This window comes from Botrytis deweyae, assembly GCF_014898535.1.
Source record: "Botrytis deweyae strain B1 chromosome Unknown BDEW_025, whole genome shotgun sequence".
NCBI lineage: Eukaryota > Fungi > Ascomycota > Leotiomycetes > Helotiales > Sclerotiniaceae > Botrytis > Botrytis deweyae.
Window position 1 is genome coordinate 483392 of NW_024066232.1, and position 25492 is coordinate 508883.

General features: G+C 44.6%; 10 protein-coding genes across 10 annotated transcripts; 5 read left to right on the forward strand and 5 right to left on the reverse strand.

The window, feature by feature from the left end:
- Window positions 1-151: 151 nt before the first annotated feature.
- EAE98_009074 (uncharacterized protein) lies at window positions 152-2398 on the forward strand. The gene is made up of 4 exons (XM_038956695.1): window positions 152-642; window positions 848-1098; window positions 1191-1548; window positions 1604-2398. Exons 1-4 carry the CDS (start codon window positions 326-328, stop codon window positions 1893-1895), a joined length of 1218 nt encoding a protein of 405 aa, XP_038807065.1. The 5' UTR covers window positions 152-325; the 3' UTR covers window positions 1896-2398.
- A 476-nt stretch (window positions 2399-2874) lies between these two features.
- Window positions 2875-3888, reverse strand: EAE98_009075 (uncharacterized protein; the record flags this gene model as incomplete). The annotated part of the gene is made up of 3 exons (XM_038956696.1): window positions 2875-2934; window positions 3019-3521; window positions 3588-3888. 3 exons carry the CDS (start codon window positions 3886-3888, stop codon window positions 2875-2877), a joined length of 864 nt encoding a protein of 287 aa, XP_038807066.1.
- Window positions 3889-4768: 880 nt separating this feature from the next.
- Window positions 4769-5557, reverse strand: EAE98_009076 (uncharacterized protein; the record flags this gene model as incomplete). The annotated part of the gene is made up of 1 exon (XM_038956697.1): window positions 4769-5557. The coding sequence occupies one exon, from the start codon at window positions 5555-5557 to the stop codon at window positions 4769-4771; it is 789 nt and encodes a 262-aa protein (XP_038807067.1).
- Window positions 5558-5971: 414 nt separating this feature from the next.
- On the forward strand, window positions 5972-6938 carry EAE98_009077 (uncharacterized protein; the record flags this gene model as incomplete). Its single annotated transcript, XM_038956698.1, has 3 exons — window positions 5972-5998; window positions 6069-6342; window positions 6408-6938. The coding sequence occupies 3 exons, from the start codon at window positions 5972-5974 to the stop codon at window positions 6560-6562; spliced, it is 456 nt and encodes a 151-aa protein (XP_038807068.1). The 3' UTR covers window positions 6563-6938.
- A 388-nt stretch (window positions 6939-7326) lies between these two features.
- On the forward strand, window positions 7327-8439 carry EAE98_009078 (uncharacterized protein; the record flags this gene model as incomplete). Its single annotated transcript, XM_038956699.1, has 4 exons — window positions 7327-7421; window positions 7491-7607; window positions 7705-8262; window positions 8331-8439. The coding sequence occupies 4 exons, from the start codon at window positions 7327-7329 to the stop codon at window positions 8437-8439; spliced, it is 879 nt and encodes a 292-aa protein (XP_038807069.1).
- A 320-nt stretch (window positions 8440-8759) lies between these two features.
- On the reverse strand, window positions 8760-11320 carry EAE98_009079 (uncharacterized protein; the record flags this gene model as incomplete). Its single annotated transcript, XM_038956700.1, has 2 exons — window positions 8760-10972; window positions 11125-11320. 2 exons carry the CDS (start codon window positions 11318-11320, stop codon window positions 8760-8762), a joined length of 2409 nt encoding a protein of 802 aa, XP_038807070.1.
- A 691-nt stretch (window positions 11321-12011) lies between these two features.
- EAE98_009080 (uncharacterized protein) lies at window positions 12012-13821 on the reverse strand (the record flags this gene model as incomplete). Its single annotated transcript, XM_038956701.1, has 3 exons — window positions 13384-13821; window positions 12155-13333; window positions 12012-12105 (listed from the first exon to the last, which is right to left on the reverse strand). Exons 1-3 carry the CDS (start codon window positions 13482-13484, stop codon window positions 12012-12014), a joined length of 1374 nt encoding a protein of 457 aa, XP_038807071.1. The 5' UTR covers window positions 13485-13821.
- A 1339-nt stretch (window positions 13822-15160) lies between these two features.
- On the forward strand, window positions 15161-16779 carry EAE98_009081 (uncharacterized protein; the record flags this gene model as incomplete). The annotated part of the gene is made up of 3 exons (XM_038956702.1): window positions 15161-16297; window positions 16347-16575; window positions 16625-16779. 3 exons carry the CDS (start codon window positions 15161-15163, stop codon window positions 16777-16779), a joined length of 1521 nt encoding a protein of 506 aa, XP_038807072.1.
- A 720-nt stretch (window positions 16780-17499) lies between these two features.
- EAE98_009082 (uncharacterized protein) lies at window positions 17500-22421 on the forward strand. The gene is made up of 3 exons (XM_038956703.1): window positions 17500-17915; window positions 17970-18119; window positions 18172-22421. Exons 1-3 carry the CDS (start codon window positions 17715-17717, stop codon window positions 22234-22236), a joined length of 4416 nt encoding a protein of 1471 aa, XP_038807073.1. The 5' UTR covers window positions 17500-17714; the 3' UTR covers window positions 22237-22421.
- Window positions 22422-22727: 306 nt separating this feature from the next.
- On the reverse strand, window positions 22728-25128 carry EAE98_009083 (uncharacterized protein; the record flags this gene model as incomplete). The annotated part of the gene is made up of 2 exons (XM_038956704.1): window positions 22728-24798; window positions 24848-25128. The coding sequence occupies 2 exons, from the start codon at window positions 25126-25128 to the stop codon at window positions 22728-22730; spliced, it is 2352 nt and encodes a 783-aa protein (XP_038807074.1).
- Window positions 25129-25492: the final 364 nt, after the last annotated feature.

Consider the following 25492-nt stretch of genomic DNA (forward strand, 5'->3'; position numbering starts at 1 on the left):
CTTCCACTTCCACTTCCTTCCCTCGAGTCCCTCCAGTAAAATTGTCTAAAATTGTTTGTTGGGGTGTGACTCAAAATTTCAAACGAAACTCCTTTTACTAATAAATTTATTAGTTCATTCTATATAAACTCTAGAAATCCTTTCTTTGTCCGCGAATTCCATTTCTCTTAATCACCTGCAACCTTTTTTTGACAGCAAGACTACTAGATTTTCTTAAGAAGTTTTCAATCAATACTTTCCCTTTCCCTTTCCTACACTCTTTTACTTTTTCTCTCAAGTATCAATTGGGGATCTGGTTACCATAAAATCACACATCATATTCACCATGGCTCCATCAGCAATCTCACAAACTCCTCCTAAAGATGTTCAACAATCCGATGAACTCTTGGCTGCCGCCGTCACCAAAAAGATTGCAACCACAGAATTTGGTACTCTTCCTCATCTAGATGCATCTTTACTCAAGGTCACTAAAACCACCACTCCTATGAATGTTCCTGCAGCAGGCGACCCAATCATCAATACTGCCTCTCAATGTACCGACCACATGGTCACAGCCGTTTGGAACAACATGACGGGATGGGGTGTACCAGAGTTGAAACCATATGGAAATCTTTCTTTGGCCCCCACGGCTTCTGTTTTACAGTAAGTTGTCTTCTGTTTTTCGTTGTTGTGTTTTGTTTGCTAGATGGGAGGCGCTTGAGCCATAGCCACCATTTTTCTCGTTTGAGGATGATGTGGGATGGGATAGGATCTCCCAACAGACGTCTCATATCACAACCCAAACAAGAATCCCACTGTGTTTTTGGACCAATTATGTATTCCGAATATAGATATTGACTCATTTTAGTTATGCAACTGAATGTTTCGAGGGCATGAAAATGTACCGTGGATTCGACGGAAAACTCAGATTGTTCAGACCGGATTGCAACTGTCAGCGAATGCTCACTTCCGCTACCCGTATTTCGCTGCCAGGATTCGATCCCAAGGAGTTGGAGAAACTCATTGTTGCTTTGGTTTCTGTAGACGGTCCTAAATGGCTCCCAGAACCTGGTACTTTCCTCTACTTGCGACCCACTATGATTGGTAGCGCTGGAGCACGTGAGTATACCCTTTGCTAGATTTTGACTTTGACGCCATGTCAAGTGTGAAGTATACTTTTTACTAGACAAATCACTAATACGAATGCGTAGTTGGTGTTGCTGCCCCTAAGGAATGCACAATGTTCATCATCTCCACCTTCATGCCTTCAATGGATTCGCCCAAGGGAATGAAGCTCCTTGCCAGTCAAGAAGGTGTTCGTGCCTGGCCTGGTGGATTCGGTTTCGCAAAGGTAGGAGCCAACTATGGACCTACTTTGATGGCGAACTCGGAAGCTCGTGCCCGTGGCTATGATCAAGTTTTGTGGTTGCTCGATGGAATGGTTACCGAGGCTGGAGCCAGCAACTTTATGGTTGTGTGGGAAACTAAGGAGGGTAAGAAGCAGTTGATCACTGCTCCTTTGAAGGACAAGATTATTTTGGATGGCGTTACCAGAAGAAGTGTTTTGCAGTAAGTATTCTCTTGACTCATTGCCTTTCAAATTGTTCTAACCTCGAAACTACAGACTCATCCGAGAGCGTATCCCCGAGCTTGAAATCGTGGAGCGCAACTTCACCATGGATGAGCTTGCCGAGACCGCCAAAGAAGGCCGTGTCATTGAGGCTTTCGCTTGTGGAACTGCATACTTCGTCGTTCCCGTTGCACAGATCAACTACAGAGAGAAGGATATCGATATCCCCATGATCAAGGGCAACAGCGGAGAATACGCTGCAAAGGTCAAGCAATGGTTGGTCGACATCATGTACGGAAACGTAGAGCACGAATGGGGTGTTGTCATTGATGAAGTTGGTGCATGAATCATCCCCATTCCATTGATTGGATTCGGGTAATTCGGTGCTCTGGATCGTTCTGGCTATGGGATTCGCTTGTACAGTGGAGATTTATTCTCCAATCAGCCAGATCGTCCTCTTTTCTTGTTTCGTCTCTCGCATTTGCACTTTTGGCCGGCGGGAGGAAAAAAAAATGATTGGCTATTTTATGGCGCGGCTTGGTTTGCTTTTGCTTTTCTTTGGGGCTTGGTTCAGCGACATAGAGATATCTGTTTGCATAGAGAGAGTCGCATCAGCGTTGATGACTGGCTTTTTATGTATTTTTTGATAGAATAGCGAATATCACAGCAATGATTTTGTGAAAGATAATGTTTGTGCTTGTCCCCATTTCGTCAGTCTGGTGTGGTGTGATGTGCTGCTTGGCTTTTGGAACATTGCTCTCAATGTCTTGAAGGAAGCGTACATTCATGACCAGCAATCTCAACATCGAGAATCGAGTCTTTGAAGTCTAGATAGATATCAGGGAATTTTGGTTTCTAGTGGAATGCCATAATGCTATAATGCATACGAGCTAGAGTTTGGTATATAGTATAGCCGAGATTCAACGATTTCAACACACGGCTGGGCCGGAAAGGGGGATCGGAATCATCGGAGAGGAAGTATGGAGAAGACTCGGCAAAATTCAAGCACAAGCAATCTTCGCTTTGCAGGATGTTAAAACTTGATTGAAAGATTCGATTGTTATGTGGATTTTGATGTACAGATAGATGTTTAGAGTGAGTGTATAATTAATATACTGACTGTATTGTATGTATATGTATATATGTATTAAACTTAATTAGCTCCTCCCAGCAAAATTACATAGCAATATCATTCATTGTCTAAGAGACATGAGTATGAGCAAATATGAAAATATGGCTAGTGTCTATTCGCATCGTGCATCCCATCCCAAATAACACAGCACGAGCAGCTCAATACCAGTGAGCAAATCAAGATGAATCCCCATTCACCACATCATTGCGCCTACGATTCTTTGTCGTACTTTGTCTGTTTTTACATCGATTTCCTGCACGGAATGTAGTTGTCAGTATAAATGTATGTATTAATATGTGTGTGCCTTCCTGCACAGTAAAAGCAAAGAGCATCATACCTTCTCCGAAGCCTTCATCTTCTTAACCACCTCATTTCCTACCTCATCCAATTCTTCCAACAAAACATTCATCTGAGCCGTGTATTCAGCACCCAACAACAGCATATCGACATGATATCCCTCATCCGCATCCTCCTCATTGAACCTCTCGCCCCCAAACACCCGCGTCGCAAATATCTTGAACTCAGACTGTACGCCCTCCCACTCTTGCCAATACCCCTCGAGCTTCTTTTCTTCCTTTTCAACCGTCTGTCGGAATTGCGCAACGCGCTGGCCAATCTCGACGATTTCGGAAACGCGCCGTCCTTTTTGCTGCACCGTCATTTGGATTTTCTGCGTGGCCAAGGGCGCGCTGAGCGCTTGGGCGTTGTGGGTGATGGTTTGGAGGAGGGCTTGATCGGTGGTTTGGGCCTTGGTGAGTTTTTGGAGAAGACCCGTGTGGGCTTCTTCGAACGCGGCTTTTCCAGCACGTAGAATGTGGGTTCGGGCTTCTTCGAGGGATTCTGGGGTTGAGTTAGATTCAAACTATCAAATAAGTATATTATAGTATATGGAAGTACAATACTCGCCTTCGAAAGCAGAAGAAAGGTCCTCGGGTTGAAGAGATGATTCAGCTCCATGAGCATGTTTGAGAAGCTGGGATGGACGCGTATCTTTACCGCTCTGTTGAAGTTTTCGAACCTCATTCTTGGGAATTGGGTTTACAACGATGGATTTCTTGGCTTGCTCTCGGGATTGTTTGGGTGTTGGTGCTGGCTTGGATACTTTGGATGTCTTGGGTTTTGATTTGGCGCCATGTGCTTTACTTCCATCGAGCGATTTGCGGTGGGTGGTTGGGAGATCTTTTGGATGGTTTGCTTGACGTGTCATTGTGACGTCTGAATATATTACTATGTATGTAGGGTAGGGATGAACTATACTGGGAGAGAAATATGAATTTCTTCGTGGATGAAGAAGTGATTTGGATGCTTTCAGAAATGTTGTGTTGGGGCTTTGAAAGTGAAAGTGAAAATGAAAGTTGCTTAAAACAATCCCGATTTCAAAGGAGGAAGGAACTGTCTGAACAACATGCGTATTCATCGTGTTCACAATGGAATTTCACCGCATGAAATACAATAATGAAATTCTTCTCCATAAATAGAAATAATTGACTCTTTAATTGTATAGTGAAGAATTTTATTGTGGTTTCGCATGTTCTATCTCGGGATTCTGCAGGTGAGCACCCATACTTCTGGTGATTCTAGCTGTGAGATTGATATTCGTAGGATACAGAATGCCTCAATATCAGATTCGATGATCGATTGTATGCGCTTTCAATGTGACCTTTTTAACTCCACCTACAACTGTATTTCTTGAGCAATCTGGCGTTTGTAATTGTTTTCGTTGTTTACAATGTCTGAACTTCAGGAAAGATCTTCCGTCACTCTTCTGGGCTAGCCAAGGTTTAGTCTCCATCCTCACTTGAATTTTCATCTTGATTTTGATTTTTCAATGTCTAACTTTCAGACATTTTAACAAGGGTAATAGGAAAATACGGATTACAAGCTGAACATACTAAGTCCAAGGTATCTGAGGTAACCTTTATAACAGATGCAATTCCATACTCCGAACGCCAACTTTACGCCGCAACCTGTTGAAAACAGCAAGACACTTTTCGACACCCACAACAGCTAGATATAATTGGCCCTCCATCCGTGGAGGTTACATTCCTTTGAAGAAAAGTTGCCAGCATATCACCTCCCAGTGCCAATTATGCTTCCAGCTTTAGCCTCTTTTCGATTACTGTCACAATCTCCTTCCAATCCTTCATGGCTCCATCCCCTACATCTCCACAAGCGAGCTCCTTTTCCTGAGGTCGCAAAACCTCGAACCATCCCTCGCCCTCATCCCCACCAGGACCAATACCCCATTCCTGCTCCAAGATCTTGATTTGACTCTTCGTTACTGGATGTCTCCACATGGCGGTATTCATCGCCGGAGCTACAACTATTCTTTTTTTGCCGCTGAAAACCATCTCCCCATTCGTATCCATACTATTCTGAGTAGAAGCTTCCACTTCTCCGGTAGTATCCCATGCCCTCACCACACTCGTAAGCAAATTATCGCTAAAACCACCCGTAATCTTAGCCATCGTATTGGCGCTCAATGGCGCAATGACAAGCATGTGTGCCCATCTTCTCAACTCTATGTGCAAAATACTCTGACCACGTTTCCATGGATGGATCCATTCTTCCTCGTCCAGGAACACACCTTGCACGTTGGCGTATCGGTGAAAAGTATCGATGTGTGGTTGTTCTATGCTTTGACCCTGAAGAAAATTGGTTGCAGATTTGGTCAGGATGACACAGATGGAGAGATTGGGATGATGTGATAGAGCAGATAGGATGTTGGGGATCTTAATGGTTGCGACGGATCCACTGGCTGCTAGGAGGAGGTGACGTTTACCATCGGAAGCATGATCCGCAGCCGTAAAAGGGTGAGATGTTCCAGACACTCGGGTTCGGTGCTCGTCACGCCCGGTATGGATCATTTGCAACATGGTGAATAAGATTTTGATGAGTTCGATAACTTGAATATTGGGAAGCAATTGGAAGATTGATTGTGTGTGAGAGAGAGTATGGGATTTGAGGATTTTTACATGCTACAGTACGAGTAACGGAAGAAGGGATTTGTAATAAAAAGAATGGGAATCTAGAATGATTCAATACTCTCTATTCACTCATCATTATTCATTGTTATTGCATGTTTTCTATCGAATGATTTGATTCATAAGGCTGAATGCAGTCATCGATAATATTACATACCACAGACATTGATTGGTTCGATAATGCTTAGCTCTTCCGAACCTCCATTCTCCGAAGCTCTTAAACATTGTCAATCAAGAGGCAAGGCCACCAAAAAAATACATCAAATTCCACAAATCTTGTACAGTATTAAGATATCATATTTCAATATGATTGCCAAACCAATGTTTTCATCGGTATGTCGAGCTTCTCTAAGTCATTGAGAACCCAAAAACATTACCTGGAATACTAATTAACATTAATCAGATGTTCCGACAGGCTGCTCGCCCCGCGGTATTTGCCTCCAAATTCTCGACCCCTCGATTCTCCCCCATCGCATCCAGATATCTTTCTACAGAAGTTCGCAAGCAGATTGATCAAGTTGTTGGTTCAAAGCCTGTTGTCCTTTTCATGAAAGGCACACCAGAAAACCCAATGTGTGGCTTCTCAAAGGCAACCATTCAGATCTTGAGCCTGCAAGGCTTGAACCCAGAGAAGTTTGCTGCTCTTAATGTACTTGAGGATGAAGGTTTAAGACAAGGTTTGTCTCCAGAAACACCAACCCTTGTTGTATGCTACATGGAATCTAACATGCATGTCAAACAGGAATCAAAGAATATTCCGAGTGGCCAACCATACCCCAACTTTATGTCAACAAGGAATTTATCGGTGGATGTGATATTTTGGTCGCAATGCACCAAAATGGAGAACTAGCAAAGGTTTTGGAAGAGAACAAGGTCTTGGTTGAGGAATCAACATAAAGACTTCCCGACCACCTCGAAGACTTTAATATGTACAACAATGGAGGGGAGAGGAGATTCGCTGCGCAATGCGCTTGATCTTTCTAAATATACCATGGCTCATGAAGAATGAGTAGAACCGTAAGGCAGATTCGGTACTATGATGATTTTCACGATATCTTAGGGAATATAATGGATAATAAATATGTGTACATCTTATGCAAGTATTGAAGTACCCGTGAGAAGTTTTCATGTGAATACCAGGTCAGCACTTGTGTGCCTTTTGATCAATCTCATGGATCAATTCTTAGGAGGGCTTTATATCTAGAATGAGAATTCTTCATTGATATGCGTAATTCGCCATCTACTCGAGTAATTCTTATTCTCACCAAAACATGCATTTTGTCTAATCCCCCACCACTGATGAATGATTCCGGCATCGATCGATCTTTCTCGGTTGTTACAATTAGCTCCAGCTTTGGCGGGAGCTACAAGCGACCAGTGGCGGCTACATATTGTATTCCTTCCCCCACGTCAAACGGCCCGCAAACCAAAGTGCAGTGACGTATGGAACTAACAAACATTCCATTGTAAGTATCAGATCAAGGAGCAAGTCCTCCGGTGCACAAGGTAGGAGGGTAGGTAGGAACAAAAGAATAGGTGATGGGTTTTTTCATCTTTTGTATATAATTCTTGCTACTCTCTTCTACTTGACTGCTACATCTCATAACATAAAGACAAACTGATATCTTCTCTCTCTCTACTTCAAACTTTAAAACTTCAAAATGGTTGGTACAAATGAACTTCGAGCTGAGAATCTCTTCTCTATGAAGAATGATGTTTGCGTCATCACAGGAGGCGGAACTGGTATTGGGTTAATGTATTTTCCCTCCCTCCCTCGCTCCATAACTGGAATATTTGTATTTGACTATTACTGATAATCAAATAGGGCAGCCCAAACATTAGCTGCAAATGGAGCAAAAGTATACATCACAGGTCGTCGAATGGAAGCTCTAGAAAATGCAGCCAAGCAACACTCTCCCACATCAGGAGGTTCTATTATCCCGTGAGTTTTGTACCTGGTTTCCTTCTCTATCATCTACCCATCAACAGGTACGATAGACACATTCGGTAGCGTATCTAACCTAATCCCCCACCTCCAGAATTGGTCCCTGTGACGTAACCAGCAAAACGGATCTCGAAAACCTCGTTTCCGAAATCAGCAAGAAGGAGAACTACATCAGTCTGCTCCTGGCGGGGGCGGGGATCTCCGGACCCAAAGCCGAGCCCAATTCCTCGGATGCCGTCGCGCTGAAAGATAAACTGTTCAATTCGGAAAGTTTCGAGGAATGGGGCACGACCTTTAACACGAACGTCTCGGCCGTCTATTTCACCACGGTCTGTTTTCTTCCGCTGCTACAGGCGGCTCAGAAGGCGCATGGACGCATGTCCAGCTCTGTTATTGTGATTAGTAGCATGAGTGGAATTATGCGACATGCGCAGGGACATTTCTCGTACAATGCGGCCAAGGGCGCGACGGTGCATTTGAGTAAGTTGATGAGTTATGAGTTTAAGGAGATTGGCGTGCGGGTGAATAGTATTGCGCCGGGATATTTCCCGAGCGAGATGACGACGGGGGAGAGTGATGAGACGCAGAAGAGTCATTTGGATGAGGAGAAGGTTCAGCAGAAGGGTCATGTGCCTATGCAGAGGGGTGGAAGGTATGTGTTTTGTCTCTCTCTCTCTCTCTTTGGGTTTGAGAATGCTGGAAAGCTAATGATGTGTATAGTGATGAGGAAATGGCAATGGCTGTGTTATTCTTATCGAAGAATAACTATGTTAATGGAGAGATTATTGCAGTGGACGGTGGTGTTCTTTTGGATGTTCCAGGAAGGTAATTGATGAGACGGGATGGGATGAGATGAGGTTGAGGAGATATTCACATTGTACCTAGATATCGATGAAACAGAAACAAATAAAAGTAATCAGGAAAATATAAATAGGCTTTTCACGCCATGTCAGAAGAGCAATAGATAATTGAAAGCAAGTGAACAAGTCCTGAGATCAAGACTTTCTTGGGGTTTAGATATTGAAATACATTCGTCCGAACTTATTGACGTAACCCTCAGAACGTTCAGCGCGGATTGAAGATCCGAACCCAATAACGCTAAGACGGGGTACAAAAGATACCCCATTATCAATCAACCAATACACGCAATCATACCCGCCTCCCAAAAATCCCAATACTCTGACCCCTATTACTTCCAAGCCACTCTGCCCACGTCTCCCCATCTCCCTCGCGTTCCCGCTCCTGAATCTCCCTCGCAAACTCCCCATCCATCTGCGTCGCCTCCGCCATCAATCTCTTCCCCTCCCTCCTCAACTCCCCAGATTCCTCCAGAAGCCTCTCTACTTCTTGTTTCTCCTTCTCTCGTTCCAATACATCGCCATCTCTCTCTCTCTCATTCAAACACACACTCTCTAAAACGACCCCTAGAGTCCTAGCTTCGACTTCCTTAGCCGTCGCGCTCGCTAGGAGAGCAGAAGCTTGAGCGTAGATATGCGAGGAATTTTGCGCGTAGGGGGAAGGAACGGGAGGGTGGAGAGGAATGGAAGATCTTGGGATTTGAGGGGGGATGTGAGGCTGCAGGTGAGGAAGAGGAGAAGAGACAAAAGGCCATGTCCCTCCGGGTCTAGTTGACACGCTAGGATTCTGCATCCCGAGAAACGGGGCGTGGAATGAAGGAGCAGGAAGATTTGGAAGCAGTGGAAATCTCGCGCTGGGTATCTCGGGGATGCCTGGATAGGTGGGTATAGACGCAGAGGGTAAACCATGTGAAAGATCTCTCTTGTTACATTTTTCTTTCTTTTTCGTATCCTTCTTATCCTTCTTCGCGCCTTTTCGCTCCGCTTTGCGTGTACTTTTTCGTTCTTTCCTATGCACTTTCTTCAATCCTCGTTGTTCTTTGCGCAGGATCTTGCGAATGGTTTTTTGAGATTTCTGCTCGTCGTTGAATTTTCGGAGGAGATCTGCGACTTCTTTGCGGAGGGTGGCGAGGTCTTCGGTGGATGCGGAATTGGCGATGTTGGGATTAGGATTCTTCTTGTTCTTGTTCTTGTTCTTCTTCGCGGATTGGATGTCTTGTCTTAATCGTTGAATGGTTTGTTGCGTCGTAGGATATTCGGGGTGGTGGAGCCACGCTAGTAGGGATTCTTTGGCGACGGGGAGTTGGTGATCGGGAAGATGGTCGGGGGAGGGGAGAGAAGCGAGGGATTTTGAGGAGGAGGAGCTGGAGGAGTTGGATGAAGATGAGGAGGATGAAGATGACGAAGAGGAATGATCTCTTTGTTTTCTTTCGTGGAAATCGTGATGCATTTGTGAGCGTCCACGGTAATACCCCTCAGATTCGTGTCTTCCTCCTCTGTGGTGATCCTGCGTGCGTAGACCACCTCTTCCTCTTCTTTCATACCGTCCTTCTGGATTTTCTGACCATCTCCCGCTAGCCTCTCGCGAGTGTGCACCCCCTCTTCCCCATCCGTTCCTCTCGTGCCACCCTTTTGGCTCTTGTTCCCGTCCCCGATCAATCTCCGGCGCATGCATGCCTCCTCTCCCTCTACCTCCGAACCGACGACCGCCAATACTAACCCCATGCTCATCAGCTAAAATCCCTCGACTACCACCAACTCGCACTCCCTTATCATCAGCAACAAACATGTTACCAATACGCAAACCGTTCGAGTTGACCACAACACCGTTCCTTCCAATTCTGAGTCCCTCATCATCCGCAACCATAGAACCTAGCCTGAACCCCCGAGTCCCTTGACCACACGGAGAACAACAACTCAAAAAGCCTCTCCGACCCCGGTTTCGCTCGGGAAAGCGCGACTCTTCTTCTTCATCTGGTATCCAAGAACCAGGCATGTTATCGTCTCTATCCCGAAATAACTCAGGCTGTTCGACATCAATGCGAAGAATCTCCAATCCACGAGGAAGAAAGAACCCAGAATTCCAAGTTTGAATCACTTCATCCACCCGTCCTATCCAATCCGTATTGGATGCAGTGATGGGGTGACGAAGAGGACGAAGCTGCGCTTGAACTTCATTCATGTCAAGTCTAGAATAATCATGTTCATTGAGCGTAAGTCTGTGCATGCGCTCGTCAATTAATTCAGCTTTGAGCTTACGGTCTGCAACATCGTGGTTGACAATGAGGGTGTGGTTTGGTAGTAAGTAGTTCACAAACGTTGACCAATCTTGCTGTGTGATGCCATAGTCTGGCGCGGAAGATGGGATGGGGATTTCATCTGGTGTACTTCTCAGAGTAACACATATTTCATGCTGAGTAATTCTGGGAGCCGAAAATTGCAGCGGTAATGGTCGTGACTCGAAGTAGTTGTGAGGAGATAGATTTCTGGGACTGTTTTCTGAATCTAGAATAGCAGGGGGTTAGGAGCTATGTAAAACACCAAAAAGTATCAACCTCCAACCAAGCTCTCTTGCTCCTTTCCATTAAATGTGCAAATGAATCTCTGTACGAGACGAGCGCACCGTTCGATCAAGGAGCTAAAGTAAATGTGCTTACGTTGATCATCAGGCTCGGTTGGTGAGTAAGGAGGAGTATATATCAACGAACTTTCCGTCGATGATGAATCTGACCGAACTCTTCCATTCACTCTTGATGCATCATCTGCTTCTGTCGTTGTGGGTGTTGGGATCGTAGTATTGGTATTTGAAAAGACATCGGTTTCGCTATATGGAGGAGGGGCAGTCTGATCCATGGTTCCGAAACAATAGATCGCAACGACTGAAGAAGTAATGGTGGCAAGATGGTATATTGACAACAACGTAGGAAAGAGCAAGAAAGGAATGTTTGGATAAAATCCAAGAAAATGGTAATAGCTTGAGCTTTTCAACAACAGGCAACCTGATCGACTCAATAGAGCTATATATTCAGCCCTGTCGTAGATCAGCACCCCCACATCAGCAATCACTCATATCTGCCAATCTCTGTCCCCCTTCCGTCTCACAACATGCTTAAACGAGAAGATAAGTCACCATTCTGCAAGATTACGCGTTCGAACGAAGGCAGCCACGGTAGCAAGAGAGTCGAGAATGACTATTGGTACCAAGAGAATATACCGTTTGCTGGTTGCATTACAAACGTCATTGTGACCCAAGTTATTGATATCGATGATTCCACAACCAGAGCTTGGCTCAAAGCACGAGTTCCGAACATCTTAGTATTGCGATACCTTTGGAGCTTTCCATAGATGGATTCCTCGTACACTCCTAGGCTGTAGAATCATACCTTTCGCAATCAGAATTGGGGCCTCTTCAGTATAAAGTTTATGCTTGGAGTGAAAGCTGTACAGACAGAGCTTAATTAATTACCCCCATCAAAAGAAGTGCATAGGAATCAAATTGGAGCCGTAGAAGATTATTCTCATTTTTCAAACCACCTAATTACATTTACAATTGGAGTTCTGGCTTATGAAAATTTATGTCTTCCGGTTTGTAGTGCTCTGCAACTATCCTGTATAGATAAGACGGCGCATGGGCTCCTCTGTTGAATTTGTTAGTAGTATTCATCTAATTACATTGTGAAAACTTACAAGTTGGTAATATAAAGTTCAACTAAATCGGGGGAGACATAGTCGAACAGAGGATTGTCGACTTCAACCTTATCTACAAATCCACCGTCCTCAAATCCAACTACATTTCCAGGATCGCCATATTCAATGAGCGATTCAAACTCGAAAGGATATTCCGGACTGAGCTTATAGACACCGCTAACAACAATGACTGGAATTCTATGAAACTTTGCAGCTTTTGCTATTATGCGTGCGCCAGCTGCGGCTACCAATCCACCGTTAGCAATAACAGTATGAGTAGCCAAAATAACTTTGGTAACTCTCGGCATTACTGCAAATACTGCAGCATCTGTTATAGCAATAACCGTGATTCCAGCAGCCGCAAGTGGCTTTAACATGGTCTCTGCGTCCGAATCGTCATCGGTCTCTTGCTCTCCTTTTCCAGTAATTGTAGAATGAGTCGTAGAATGGTCATTTGGGTACGATTCAGCAACTATTACAATAAAATTTCTCTTTTCCGCGGCTTTCAGTAGGAACTTTTGGACACTCCTTGAAGAGCCGTGAATGAGTATAACTTCTTTCTCAGAAATTTGCTCCTGCGCATAACTAGAAATTTGATCATCGACTTGATCGAGTTCCTCGATAATTTCCTCAATACCCTGTATGATTTCGGCCTTGAGATCCTTCGTGCTAGAGGCCATCTTATGCGCAAGTGAAGTCATATCTACCACAGATCTGCCATGAGGAGACGCGGTTCCTGGGGGCGTGGAGGCCGGCGAAGGGGCAGCGGAGAGGAGGTTGAACATTGATTGCTGCACAGGCATGTTATACTGGGCAGCATAGGAAGTATGTGATGTTGTTAGAGGAGGCCGCGAGCTGTGTGACGCCCTTGGTAATGCCACATCGCTGAAGCCCTCGCGCATGGGCGAACCAATTTGACTTGTCGATGCTGAATCACTGACATCCTCGCTGCGATCCTCTTTTGCTTCGTCTCTGATCATACCCAAGACTCTGTGAACGATATTGCTAACGACCATTTCCCTTGGTTGTGCTTCAATCAACCTTTGTCCTACTTTCCGAACCCGTTCCAAAAGCTTTGTAATATCCGTCCATCTTTGCTTTGCGACAACTTGGAGTAGTAAATGAGCTGTAGCTATGGCGCATGATCTCGAAGTCCTTATCTGTCGTCGTTTTAAGAGTCTGGAATGAGTTAGTCGTTTGTTGATTGAAGATTGTGGAAGGGTACATACGATATCAAATTTTCTATGGATGACTCAACTGGTTGACTCTTTAATGATTTTAAGTATGCACCAAGGTTTGGCGCATACCCTCCACTATGAACTGGAGGCATATCTTTTTTGATTCAAAGATTGGATGTGACGGTCAAAGTTTGCAGGTGGATAAATTTCGAGGGGAAAGATTTCGAGTAGTAATAAGTGGTGTGTGGTTGCTTGGAGTTGACGAGGTCGAATATTTGTGCGGAGTGCGATTGCCCCTCGATGAAGTTTTGCAGATGGGGATTTCTGAATCGGAATTGAATTGTTTAGAGTTACTGATACTGTCACTGTTACTGTCGTACTCGAATTATTCTTAATGTCGAATTTTGAATGGATACCTTGAAAGTTGTATCCTATCCTAACTTATGTCTCAATTTTGCAGAGCATAAAAGAATTGTGTTCGTTGAAGATCTCTTTTTTGGCAGACCTACTCCGACACTAGAATGCTAAAAGTGCGGGGACGGGTGACTCAGGATGAAGGGGCTCGGAGGATCATAGATTTATTACTTTTGAACGCAACTCGGAAGATTCAAGATCCAAGGTCCATATTCCCAATCCCAGTGTAAAAAGCAACCTCAATTCAATAATTCTTTCTTCTTCAACACAAGACAGCCTCGGAATGGGATTGAATGAACAGCTATCGTGTATCTTAGAGTTTCGTGTGGTTTCAAATCGCAATGGACTGTACGGTATAATGCTTTTGCTACCTACCTAGGTACAGCACAGAGTCCACTACGTACACTCTGTCACTCTGTCACTCTGTAGATAATAGTAATACCGGCCTCCTTGCGAAGCTTGACCTTGAACGAAGACTATCTGGTCCGTATCGAGGTAATCTAGGGGGGCAGGTTCCATCAAAATGAGAAACCTCGCCATACAGATGATCGAATGCAAACTATACCAACCGTCCCTCCCAACCGAACCTAATTACGCAGAAGGAAGTAACTCCTCGAGAACGGTCTAGGAGTTGAACAGTGAGTTTGCATTAAGGAGTGAGTGCAGCGAGTGCAATTGGAAAGCATTCAACAACCCGCAGTATTAGTATTCGTATCCATTCACTCATCAGCCATCACCAATCGTGTTGTCCTACTTGTGAACAATCCCTCCTTCCCATTGTGTTGTGTTGTGTTGTGTTGTGTTGTTGAAGATAATCTGGAACTGTACTGTACCTACCCAGATATTAACACGGTTTCATATGATCATTATAATTCGGCCGCTCACTCATCCTCGTCGACATTCTCATAACTTATAATTCCCCTTCCCACTCCCACTCCCATCTACACTCTTTCTCCCATTCTCACCCTCTCCCCCTTCCTCTATTTCTTCCGAGGTCAATCATTTTCTTCATCTAGAACAGCGATTTCCTCCAAAAGTTTAGCTTGTTTTAATCTCTTCTCCAAGATCCTTTTTTGATCAGAGCAGCGACTTTGCCTTTGTACTTTACATATACCTGTACCGTACGGAGCACCCCATACCTACTCGAGTACACTAACAACGATACGCTTTTACGATATACCAATAATTCACAACCTTCACTCCTTTCCATTTTTTCATTCAAGTCGACGATAACTTGCGCGAAAACACCATTCGGGATTTTAGGAAAATCAACGCAAATATACTTTCCGAACCGAACTCCTATATCATAGACTTTTGGAGCTTTGCGCTCCTAGCGTTTTTAGTTGGATTATCGCGCATCTCTATTGTTTATGGTCGATTGCTAGAAACCTTCCTCCATGGATCGGAAACCATTATGAATTCTTTGAATATCCTTTCGGGGCGAGGCTCTCCTACCCATTCTCCTTCACTTTCGCGTTCAAATTCTCTGGGAAATGTATTGGCATCCGTAACTACGTCAGAATCTAGAAGGAATTCGCGGGAAGAGGTATACAGCGAGGAGCCAAAAGGACTGGATCAAGACGATGCGCCAGACTCGAATGCGGATGATGACAATACAATACACGAATCTACACCACTACTACACAAGGAAGGCATGGCTTATCATACAAGTGAACATGTGGGTATAACGAGAATGCTTTATGACTCTATACGATGGGTGCTATCTACTCTTGTTGCGCCGGGGGTATACGTTATAGCTTGCTTGTACAATGAACGGGGTCATTTTGCCCCAATATCTCAATTCAGAAAACTATTTGGTGGCACGACTGGGCATTCAATCACACAATCGACGGGGGGATCGCCCATTTCGGAGAAAAGTAATATAAGTCATTTGGCCAACGGGAAGTTTTCGGCGGTACACGCATCCTCATCGAGAGATCCTCCCTCGCCGAATTCCTCGTCCCTCATCTCATCTGAGTCTGAATCAGACAACGAACGGCTCCTTAGCGAGACAGATAAATCTGCAACGAAAACATCGAATCGCCAAACACGTTCAAAATCCTTGCAAAGTTCTGACGAGATCTCACCCGCGAGGAGATCCATTCGCATCAAGCTTCATAGCGATGAAAATTTGAGGCAGCGGAAGCACCGGAAGGCATCGTCAACAACTACTCAGAGTGATGGATCTGGCGGCTCCATGTCCGCTACCGACATGGCTGCTGCGATGATGAAGTCACCTACGTCCCCCGCAACTTCCTCTCTCCTCATGACAAAATATCCACGAGCTCCAGCACCACCGCGACCCCTCATACCTCGACGACAACCATCCTATACTCTTGATGCTCCCGTGGGCAAACTCACTCAGAAAACTCTTATTCTCGACCTGGACGAAACTTTGATACACAGTATGAATTATGGAGGTCGAATGAGTGCTGGCCATATGGTGGAAGTACAAATCACAAATCTCATGGGTGCAGGGGGCGCTGGTCCTCAACATCCAATATTGTATTATGTGAATAAGAGGCCATACTGCGATGAATTTTTGCGACGCGTAAGCAGCTATGTACGCCATAAAGGAATTTCACTGACAGGATTCGCAGGTTTGCAAGTGGTATAACTTGGTTGTTTTCACGGCATCACTTCAAGATTACGCAGACCCGGTCATAGATTGGCTAGAACAAGAGCGTAAATTCTTTTCTGCACGATATTATCGACAGCACTGTACCTATCGAAACGGCGCCTTTATTAAAGATCTCAGCTCTGTTGAGCCTGACCTTAGTAAAGTTATGATTTTAGACAATAGCCCTGTGAGCTATCTGTTCCATCAAGGTGAATATATATCAATATGAGGTATCGAATCGAGCTAACAATTCGATAGATAATGCAATACCCATAGAAGGGTGGATCAATGATCCCACGGATAATGATCTGCTACATCTAGTACCCCTTTTGGAAGGACTCCAGTATGTGACGGATGTACGAGCTTTTCTTGCATTACGCGGTGGGGAGGATGGGAAGCATATGACTTCTTAGGGAAGAGATGAGTTTGGAATGTTAAGTTCGGAAAGGAGTATAGGAATACTTCATGCATAAATATTTTAATGATACCTTTATATCAAGTCTCAACTACACAGCTATCTAAATTGCCGCAATGTGGTCGAGAGATTTTAGTCTTGGAAAGGATGTGAAGTTTCAATAGAAATCTTCAAGCTCCAAGGGGATTGAAAATCTCGGATACATAATCACTGCACGAATTCAATTCAACGTGAGATTTGCAATAGTAGATGTCGTCTGAGGTGGTAGTATATACATGTATATTGTGTGTGATATCCACTGAGTTCAAAAAACGATATCTTCCCATTGACGAATCACAATTCGAACCACCAATCAGTACCAGAAATCCTATGCAAATTAGACGGTTAAAGTACATCTTGGAGTACTAGAACATGGATATGGATATCGAACTATCTAGATCTTCAATAAACTTTCATCATAACTATGCCGCGCTGCAACTAAGCGGATTCAATGCAAGCAATCATCTGTATGGATGTGTTGTACCATTCTTTTGGCATTCAAGCCACATCTAAAAAGTATTCCCTGTCCTCTCCTTAGAGAAGTGAAGAACTCTTATCATTGTGGATAAGGATTGGCGCTAGTCCCGATAAAGCAAGGCTTGAAATGAGCTTCATGATTGCGGGGTTCGGTTCTACAGTGAATGTGCCAGGCTGAACCTTTTTTTTTTCGGAACCAACCATACCAAAATTTCTGCGGATCAAATCCGAATCTACCAATTTGACTTGACATCTCCATCATCATCACGCTGCCCACCAACTTCGACACCCCGAATTCTACTCAATCCGATCCTGTTGGAACAATAATGCGATAGCAAAAAAGCTCAACATAATCTTAAGCACATCCTCGAATAGCTTCACCTGTCTATGCATCATTGCCGGTAGCCCATAAACAGTATGCCCATGATGTCCAGCGGCATGTCGATTAAGGCGCAAGTCGTCGACAAGATTCCGAAACGATTCAAAGAATTGAAATTCGGAATCCAGTCAAACCAAGACATTGTCAACCAGGGTGTTATAGAGGTTTCGAATAAAATGCTATATAATGTCGACGCTGGTCGGACTGCTATTCCACATGGCCCTGTTGATCCAAGATTGGTAGGGGAAAATCGTCTCGATCTATGAATTTTACCTACTAATGCGCTCTCCCAGGGTACTTCCAGCAAGTCTGGGCGTTGCGATACTTGTGATAAAGGTCTCCAAGACTGCAATGGTCATTTTGGTCATGTTAGATTACCGCTTCCAGCTTTTCACATTGGATACTTGAAATTAATTATCATGATTTTACAAAACGTTTGCAAGGTATTTCCAAAGCTTGATCTCCGTGCGAGTAGCCGGATGCTGACCTTCAAAGACATGCGCCAGAGTTCTACTCACTGATGCCGAGCGACGACAATTCTTAAAAGAGTTACGAAAGCCGGGTATCGACAATCTAAAGCGCACGCAAATCTGTAAGAAGATCAACGAACAATGTCGAAAAGCAAGTCAATGCCCCCATTGCAATGCTACCAACGGTCAAATCAGAAAAATCAGTCCCGTTCGATTGGCACATGACAAATACACAAAATACAACAAGTCTACTGCAGCTAAGAAGGTAGTTCCACCCGGAATGGCCGAATATCAAAAATCCTTCGAAGAAGCAAAGAAGCACAATACAGAGTTGGAGAAACATGTAAAGAAAGTGTATGAGGATCTACACCCATTGAGGGTACTGAACCTATTCAAGTTGATTACGCCGAGCGATTGCGAACTTCTTGGAATCAATCCCGCTGAAGGTCGCCCTGAAATGTTTCTATGGCAGTTCGTTCCGGCACCCCCAATCTGCATTAGGCCATCTGTTCAGCAAGATGGAGGAAGCAATGAGGATGATATTACCACCAAACTTGCCGAGATTGTTAGCATGGCCTCTTTGCTAAGAGCAGCACTACACAAAGGTCAGGCAGTTCAAACAATTATGGAGCAATGGGATTTTCTTCAACTACAAATCGCCATGTATGTCAACAGCGACGTTCCAGGTCTTCAGCAACCTGGTTTCGGAAAGGCGATCCGAGGATTTTGTCAACGGTTGAAAGGAAAACAAGGTCGTTTCAGAGGTAATTTGTCTGGAAAACGTGTGGATTTCTCTGGACGAACCGTCATTTCTCCCGATCCGAATCTTGGTATCGACGAAGTTGCCGTTCCTATATTGGTGGCAAAGAATCTTACATATCCTGAAAGGGTTCAACGTCAGAACATCGAAAAACTGCGTCAGTGTGTTATCAACGGACCAAATGTTCATCCTGGTGCGCAACAAATCGTCAAGAAAGATTCCAACCATAAGATATCTTTGAAATTTGCCAAGCGGGATAATGAGGCAAAATTCCTCAAGATAGGAGACGTTGTTGAAAGACATCTTGAGGATGGTGATATTGTACTTTTCAATCGTCAGCCATCTCTGCACAAGCTCAGTATCATGAGTCATTATGCCAAAATTCGACCCTGGAGAACATTCCGTCTCAATGAGTGTGTTTGTAATCCATACAATGCAGATTTCGACGGTGATGAAATGAATCTTCACGTACCGCAAACAGAGGAGGCGCGAACCGAGGCGATCAATCTTATGGGAGTGAAAAACAATCTTTCCACTCCCAAGAACGGAGAGCCTATTATTTCTGCTACCCAGGATTTCATCACTGCAGCTTATTTACTCTCTAATAAAGAGAACTTTTTCGATCGCAAGACCTTCACAAACATTTGTATGTACATGGTCGACGCAAACCTTCATTTGCAACTTCCTGAGCCAGCCATTCTGAAGCCACAAGCCCTTTGGACTGGCAAACAAGTTTTCAGCATTCTCATGCGCCCAAATAAGCAAGATAATATCCTCGTTAACGTTGACGCAAAATGTCGAGATTTCGTACCAAGTATGGTACCAACAGGGTTTGCAAATGATATGGAAGCCAATGACGGATGGCTAGTGATTCGAAATTCAGAAGTAATGTGTGGTCTCATGGACAAGAGCACAGTTGGATCTGGAAAGAAGGACTCTATTTTCTATGTCATATTGCGAGATTATGGTCCAGACGCAGCAGTTGTGGCCATGAATCGGCTGTCTAAGCTTTCTGCTCGGTACCTGACGAATATGGGGTTCTCTATAGGAATCAGCGATGTCTATCCTTCCGAAGAACTCAACAAGAGTAAAGCCAGATTGATCGCTGCTGCTTATGTAGAGTGTGAGCAATTGATCGAAAGTTTTAAGAACAATACATTGGAGAAATCTACAGGTTTGAGTATGGAGGAGACCCTTGAAGCTAAACTTTCCGGAAAGCTCAGTCAAGTTCGTGGTGCAGCTGGAAAAGAGTGTCTGAGAACCTTATACGCTTCAAGCTCCCCGCTAGTAATGGCTAATTCGGGATCAAAGGGTTCCGCAATTAACGTTGCGCAGATGGTGGCGCTGGTAGGGCAACAAATTATTGGAGGTTCTCGTGTCCAAGAAGGCTTTCAAGATAGAACACTTCCCCATTTCCCGAAACATTCTAAACAGCCTCCTGCCAAAGGTTTCGTAGCGAACAGCTTTTTCACAGGATTGACTCCTTATGAATTTATTTTCCACGCAATGTCCGGACGTGAAGGTTTAGTCGATACCGCAGTCAAAACAGCAGAAACAGGTTACATGTCACGACGACTCATGAAATCGCTGGAGGATTTGTCGACACAATATGACGACACTGTTAGAACTTCTGGTGGTGGAATTGTTCAGTTCCAATTTGGTGCCGACGGACTGGATCCCCTAGACATGGAGGGGAATGCAGTCCCTGTCAATTTCAAGCGAACCTGGACTCAAGCAGAGACTCTTACATGGAACAATGAGGAAAGATCACTTCTACCATACGAGGTGACCAAACAATGTGCGGAACACTTGGCAACATTTAAAGCCAAATTTTCTAGATTTGGACTACGCAATGGAGAACCATTAAGTTATGACGATGCCAGCGACTACGGTGTGGATGAGCATGATGGTGGTCGGGAGTTCCTTGCTGCTGTCAACAAGTTCATCGGAGAAAAAGCATCACACATGGGTAGAGTACGTACGAAGGCTGGGCTTCATGATTTCGTAGATGACCCAGAAGTCACGGGCATCCTTTACAACGAGAAAGACGAGTGGGCGGAATCAAGAGATTATGTCAACCAAGTTGCCAAGGTTTCCGAGACTACATTAAAGAAGTTTTGCGAACTTTGTCTGGAAAAGTACTCCAGAGCCAAGGTTGAGCCAGGTCATGCCGTCGGAGCTGTTGGTGCACAATCGATCGGAGAGCCGGGAACACAAATGACCTTGAAAACTTTCCATTTTGCTGGTGTCGCTGGTATGAACTTGACAGCAGGTGTACCCCGTATTAAGGAAATTATCAACGCTTCAAAGACGATTGCTACGCCATTCGTCAAATGCCCTCTGCTCAACTCTAAAGAATTGTCAGTAGCCCGTCTCGTCAAAGCTCGTATGGAGAAGACCTATCTGCATGAAGTTCTTCATTTTGCCGAGGATATGTGGTCAGCGAAATCTGCCATAATCTGTCTGGCTGTAGACACGGAATATTTGGTAAACAGGCAAATCGAAGTTACTGTGGAGAATATTGCACATACCATTTTGAAAAACAAGAAACTCAAGGTCCGAAGCGAGGATTTACACGTCAAAGGGAATTGCATCTTCATCAACGTTACACACGATGGTAGCGCTCCCACCACAGCTCGAGGAGCTGCAGCTAAAGGAAAACCTTCCCTCGATGAGGGCGGTTCTGACCTTCTACTTCGTGTACATCACCTCAAGCGCGCTGTGCCAGAATTGGCAATATCTGGATATCCAGAAGCCACAAGAGCTATCATCAACACATCTGAAGATGCGGTGCCAGAGTACACCGTCGTCGTCGAAGGATATGGTCTCCGTGCCTGTATCGGAACTGAAGGTGTCGACGGCACCAAAGTCAAATCTAACAGTGTCATGGAGATGCGTGATGTCCTCGGTATTGAAGCCGCTCGTTCCACAATCGCCAACGAAATTGCAACCGTTATGGCAGACATGGACATCGATCCTCGTCACATGCAACTTCTTGCCGATGTCATGACGTACAAGGGAGAAGTCTTAGGTATCACACGTTTCGGTCTCTCCAAAATGAGAGATAGTGTGTTGCAACTTGCATCCTTTGAGAAAACACCAGATCATCTTTTCGATGCGGCCGCGGGCATGAAGACGGATAGAATCGAGGGTGTTAGTGAGTGTATCATCATGGGACAGACAATGGGCGTTGGTACTGGTGCATTCAAGGTTGTCAGAGCATTAGATCTTACCTCGGAGGATCTAAAAGTAAAGCCAACGCTTTTCGAAGATGCATGGAAGGTGGATCAAAGAGAGAGAATAAAACTGAAGAGAGCAGCCATGAGTTGAATTTACGATAATGTGGAGACATGGTGATATGATGGAGTTTATTGGCGAAGATTGGGTTACATACTTGAATGAGAGATTGGGGGAACTTTCCACATTTTGGTGTTGTTTTGAGCGCGAGCTTGTCTATACAGTATAATACCCAGCAAATTAAAAAAGTATAAAATCACAATGTCCCAAGTGATATATAGATTTCCGCTCAATTTCATCATATAGATTGATATCGATCTCCAAACTCGAATCCAAATCCCAGTGGTATGAATGTTCCAAGTGAAGTCAATATATCAAAACATAATTTACAATCCAATATAACCGTTCTGTCGTCCTGACATTATTAGCAATTTAACCTGTCCATGCTATGCCAATCCTATTATGCATGTATACCATTACCCCATCCACTAAACCCATATTACCAAATCCCCCCGTCCGATGCTCATAACCATAACCATAATCATAACCCATAAAAAAAAAAGGAAGCCTTATCGAACCCTTCACTACACAAGTTCAAACACTCCACTCACCCCCTCAAACGGCGTAATCGCGCCCCCCACCGCCTTGGAATCGCCAAAATATCTAATGCGATATCGACCCTTCTGAGCCCACTCCTCCGTCTCCCACGTAATAGTTACTTCGCTCGTGCCCAAAATCTCGCTTACTTTCTTCCACGCGAATATAAGGCTCCAATCGCTATCGTCGCGAACTCGGACCCATTTAGAGGTATCGGGGATGAACATTTCGATAGAGGCATAAGTTGATTCGAGATGGAGGTTATTGCGTGGATTGGCGCCGATGAATGTAGCGGTTATGATGGGGGAGGAAGAAAGGGGATAGGAGGGGGAAACGTCGGTTTTGATATCACCGTAGGAGGTGAAGATGGGGTGGCCGTCATAGACGACGCCGGTTATGAAGGAGAGGGATTTATTGACGTTGTTTGGAGGGAGCGGGCCGGGTGGGGGTTGAGAAACGGAGGTTGGACTGAGGAAAGGGAGGTGGGAGAGTGTGAGGTTGATGTAGGCGTTGAGGGTGTAGGGGCCGTAGAGAGTAGAGGCGCCTTCGTAGCGTTGGATCCCGTATTCTTCGGGAGTGGCAATGTAGTGTGTGTAGCTATTAGCTGGGCCTCCGATGACCACGATTGGGTCTGGAGAGGATGAGTCGGAGAGGATGGTTGATGCGGCGGAGTCGTGAATGGCTTCTTTCCAGCGACGACCGGACATCGTTGTTGCTTCTCCAGGACTGACAATGATGAAAAGTTGTCCGACTCGAAGTAATTGCACATCGACTACATTGGGTGTCCACAAATAAGGTGTTGTGATCTCGCCAACGTCAAGTAAAATAGGTTTGGGGTAATGGCAACGCTGTTGTTGCTTGCTTGGTGCCTTAATGAGACCGGAAACGACACGCCACACGGGCGAAGCATTTGGTGTATTGGGATCATTTTGAGTGAAATCAAATGCACCTGGCCCATCAGAGGTTCCAGCCGCGAAGGAATACCCCAAAGCAGCTGGACACGTATGAACGTAACTTCCATTGTCCAAAGGAAAGGAAAAGTTTGACATATCTTGAAATGTATGGAACGATTTCACGGACGATCCCGAAACAGCAGTCAACTTTGTGTCAGTCTCGTCGTACAATTTCTTAGCAGGCTGGAATTGCCTCTTGCCAACTTCGTAGCAAGACGATGCACCATTATCCTTTACGCGGAAAAAAGGTCCACGAGCATGGCAGTACTGGCTTTTACCATCACTGCACGTGCTGTTTTCAAAACTACATTGCTGCCCGGAACCGTCTTCACACCAAGCACCAAGAACATTCGGGCTTGTATCACCAACATTGGCTTGCGAGAACCCGGCTACAAAACCTTCAGCTGCATTGTCCTCCTGAACTACACTCTTTTCGAAGAGATCTGCAGCGACACCTTTGTTATCTCCCGAGATAAGAGTATTGTTCCCCAGCATTGACGTTCCGTGTGTAGGAAACCATGTCAAGACCCCAATATTCTTCCCGTCAGAAGCTCGTGAGAATTTCAAAAGAGTGAGGTCCTTCTCGACAGATCCATCATCCTCAGTACTAGTATTGTACTTTGCTCGTTCCTTTTCCGGATTTGCCAGATAGGCATATAAACTTCGATTGATATTGGCCCCAAAAACTTTCGTCGAACCGACATTCAGATATCCAGGTTGAAGGCTGGTATGAGCTCTTTGGATAGACAAAACAGCTCCATCTACTATAGCCTGATAGCTCTGTTTACTGAATCCTTTGCTAGTGATTTGGGGTAGTAGATAATTCAGCCATGCCCCGGGACCAGAATGAGAATGCGTGCCTGTCACGGCTACATTCTGTTGTCCGTACACTGCATAATCACTACCTAGATTTGCGAGACCTTCCAGTATCCCATATCTAACAGCAGTATCTCCCGACTGTGTATCCAGAACGAGATAGACGAACCGGTCTTCCGGCCGGTCGATATCTCCTACAATAAAGGCTCGAGAATAGAGGCGTTGTCGTAACCCCGATCCAACTTGCTTGGTATCTGCATATCCCATCATATTTATTTCCACAACTGGACTAATAAGTGTTAGTATTGTATCACTATATTGAAATGCAAGATTCGTACCCAGTGATATCTGCTTTTCCAACCCCCAGTAAATACTGGCTCCCCTCTGAACTACCATGCTGTTGATTGCCAATATTTTTGTCATCCCCATCCGTCCATACCCAAAGCCCCGTTCGCAAAGATCCGCCATTGAAAGAATCACATAAACATAATATAGTTACAACAATGACAATTGATCCAACGACATTCATCCAAAATCGATTTGGGCGGGAGTTATTCTGTCTATGCTCACGTCGGTTCTGGTCGAGAAGACCGATCTTCATTTCCGGATCCCGCTCCATAGTTTCAAAGCAAACAATACTTTACAATTTTATTTTGATGATAATATAGTCCCTATGAAGTATGGGAATGTCAATACATCATCCCATGGTGAACAATGTAGAGTTGGTAGCTTAAAGCTTGAGGCGGGAGTGGCGGCTGGTTGCTTGGTTCCCAGTCCAGTCCAGTCAAGCTCCCTTAGTGGAGCAAGCCTGGCGCGCAAGGCAAACCTTAAGCTTCTGGGCGTGTTTGACTTGCACATGAGAAATTTATATTTATTATATCGAACAAACAAACACATCAACTTTTTCCAAGCACTTATATTCTAATTTCAAAATTAGTTGCTACGATCTATCACAATCCGTCTATATCGGGAATACCTAAAAG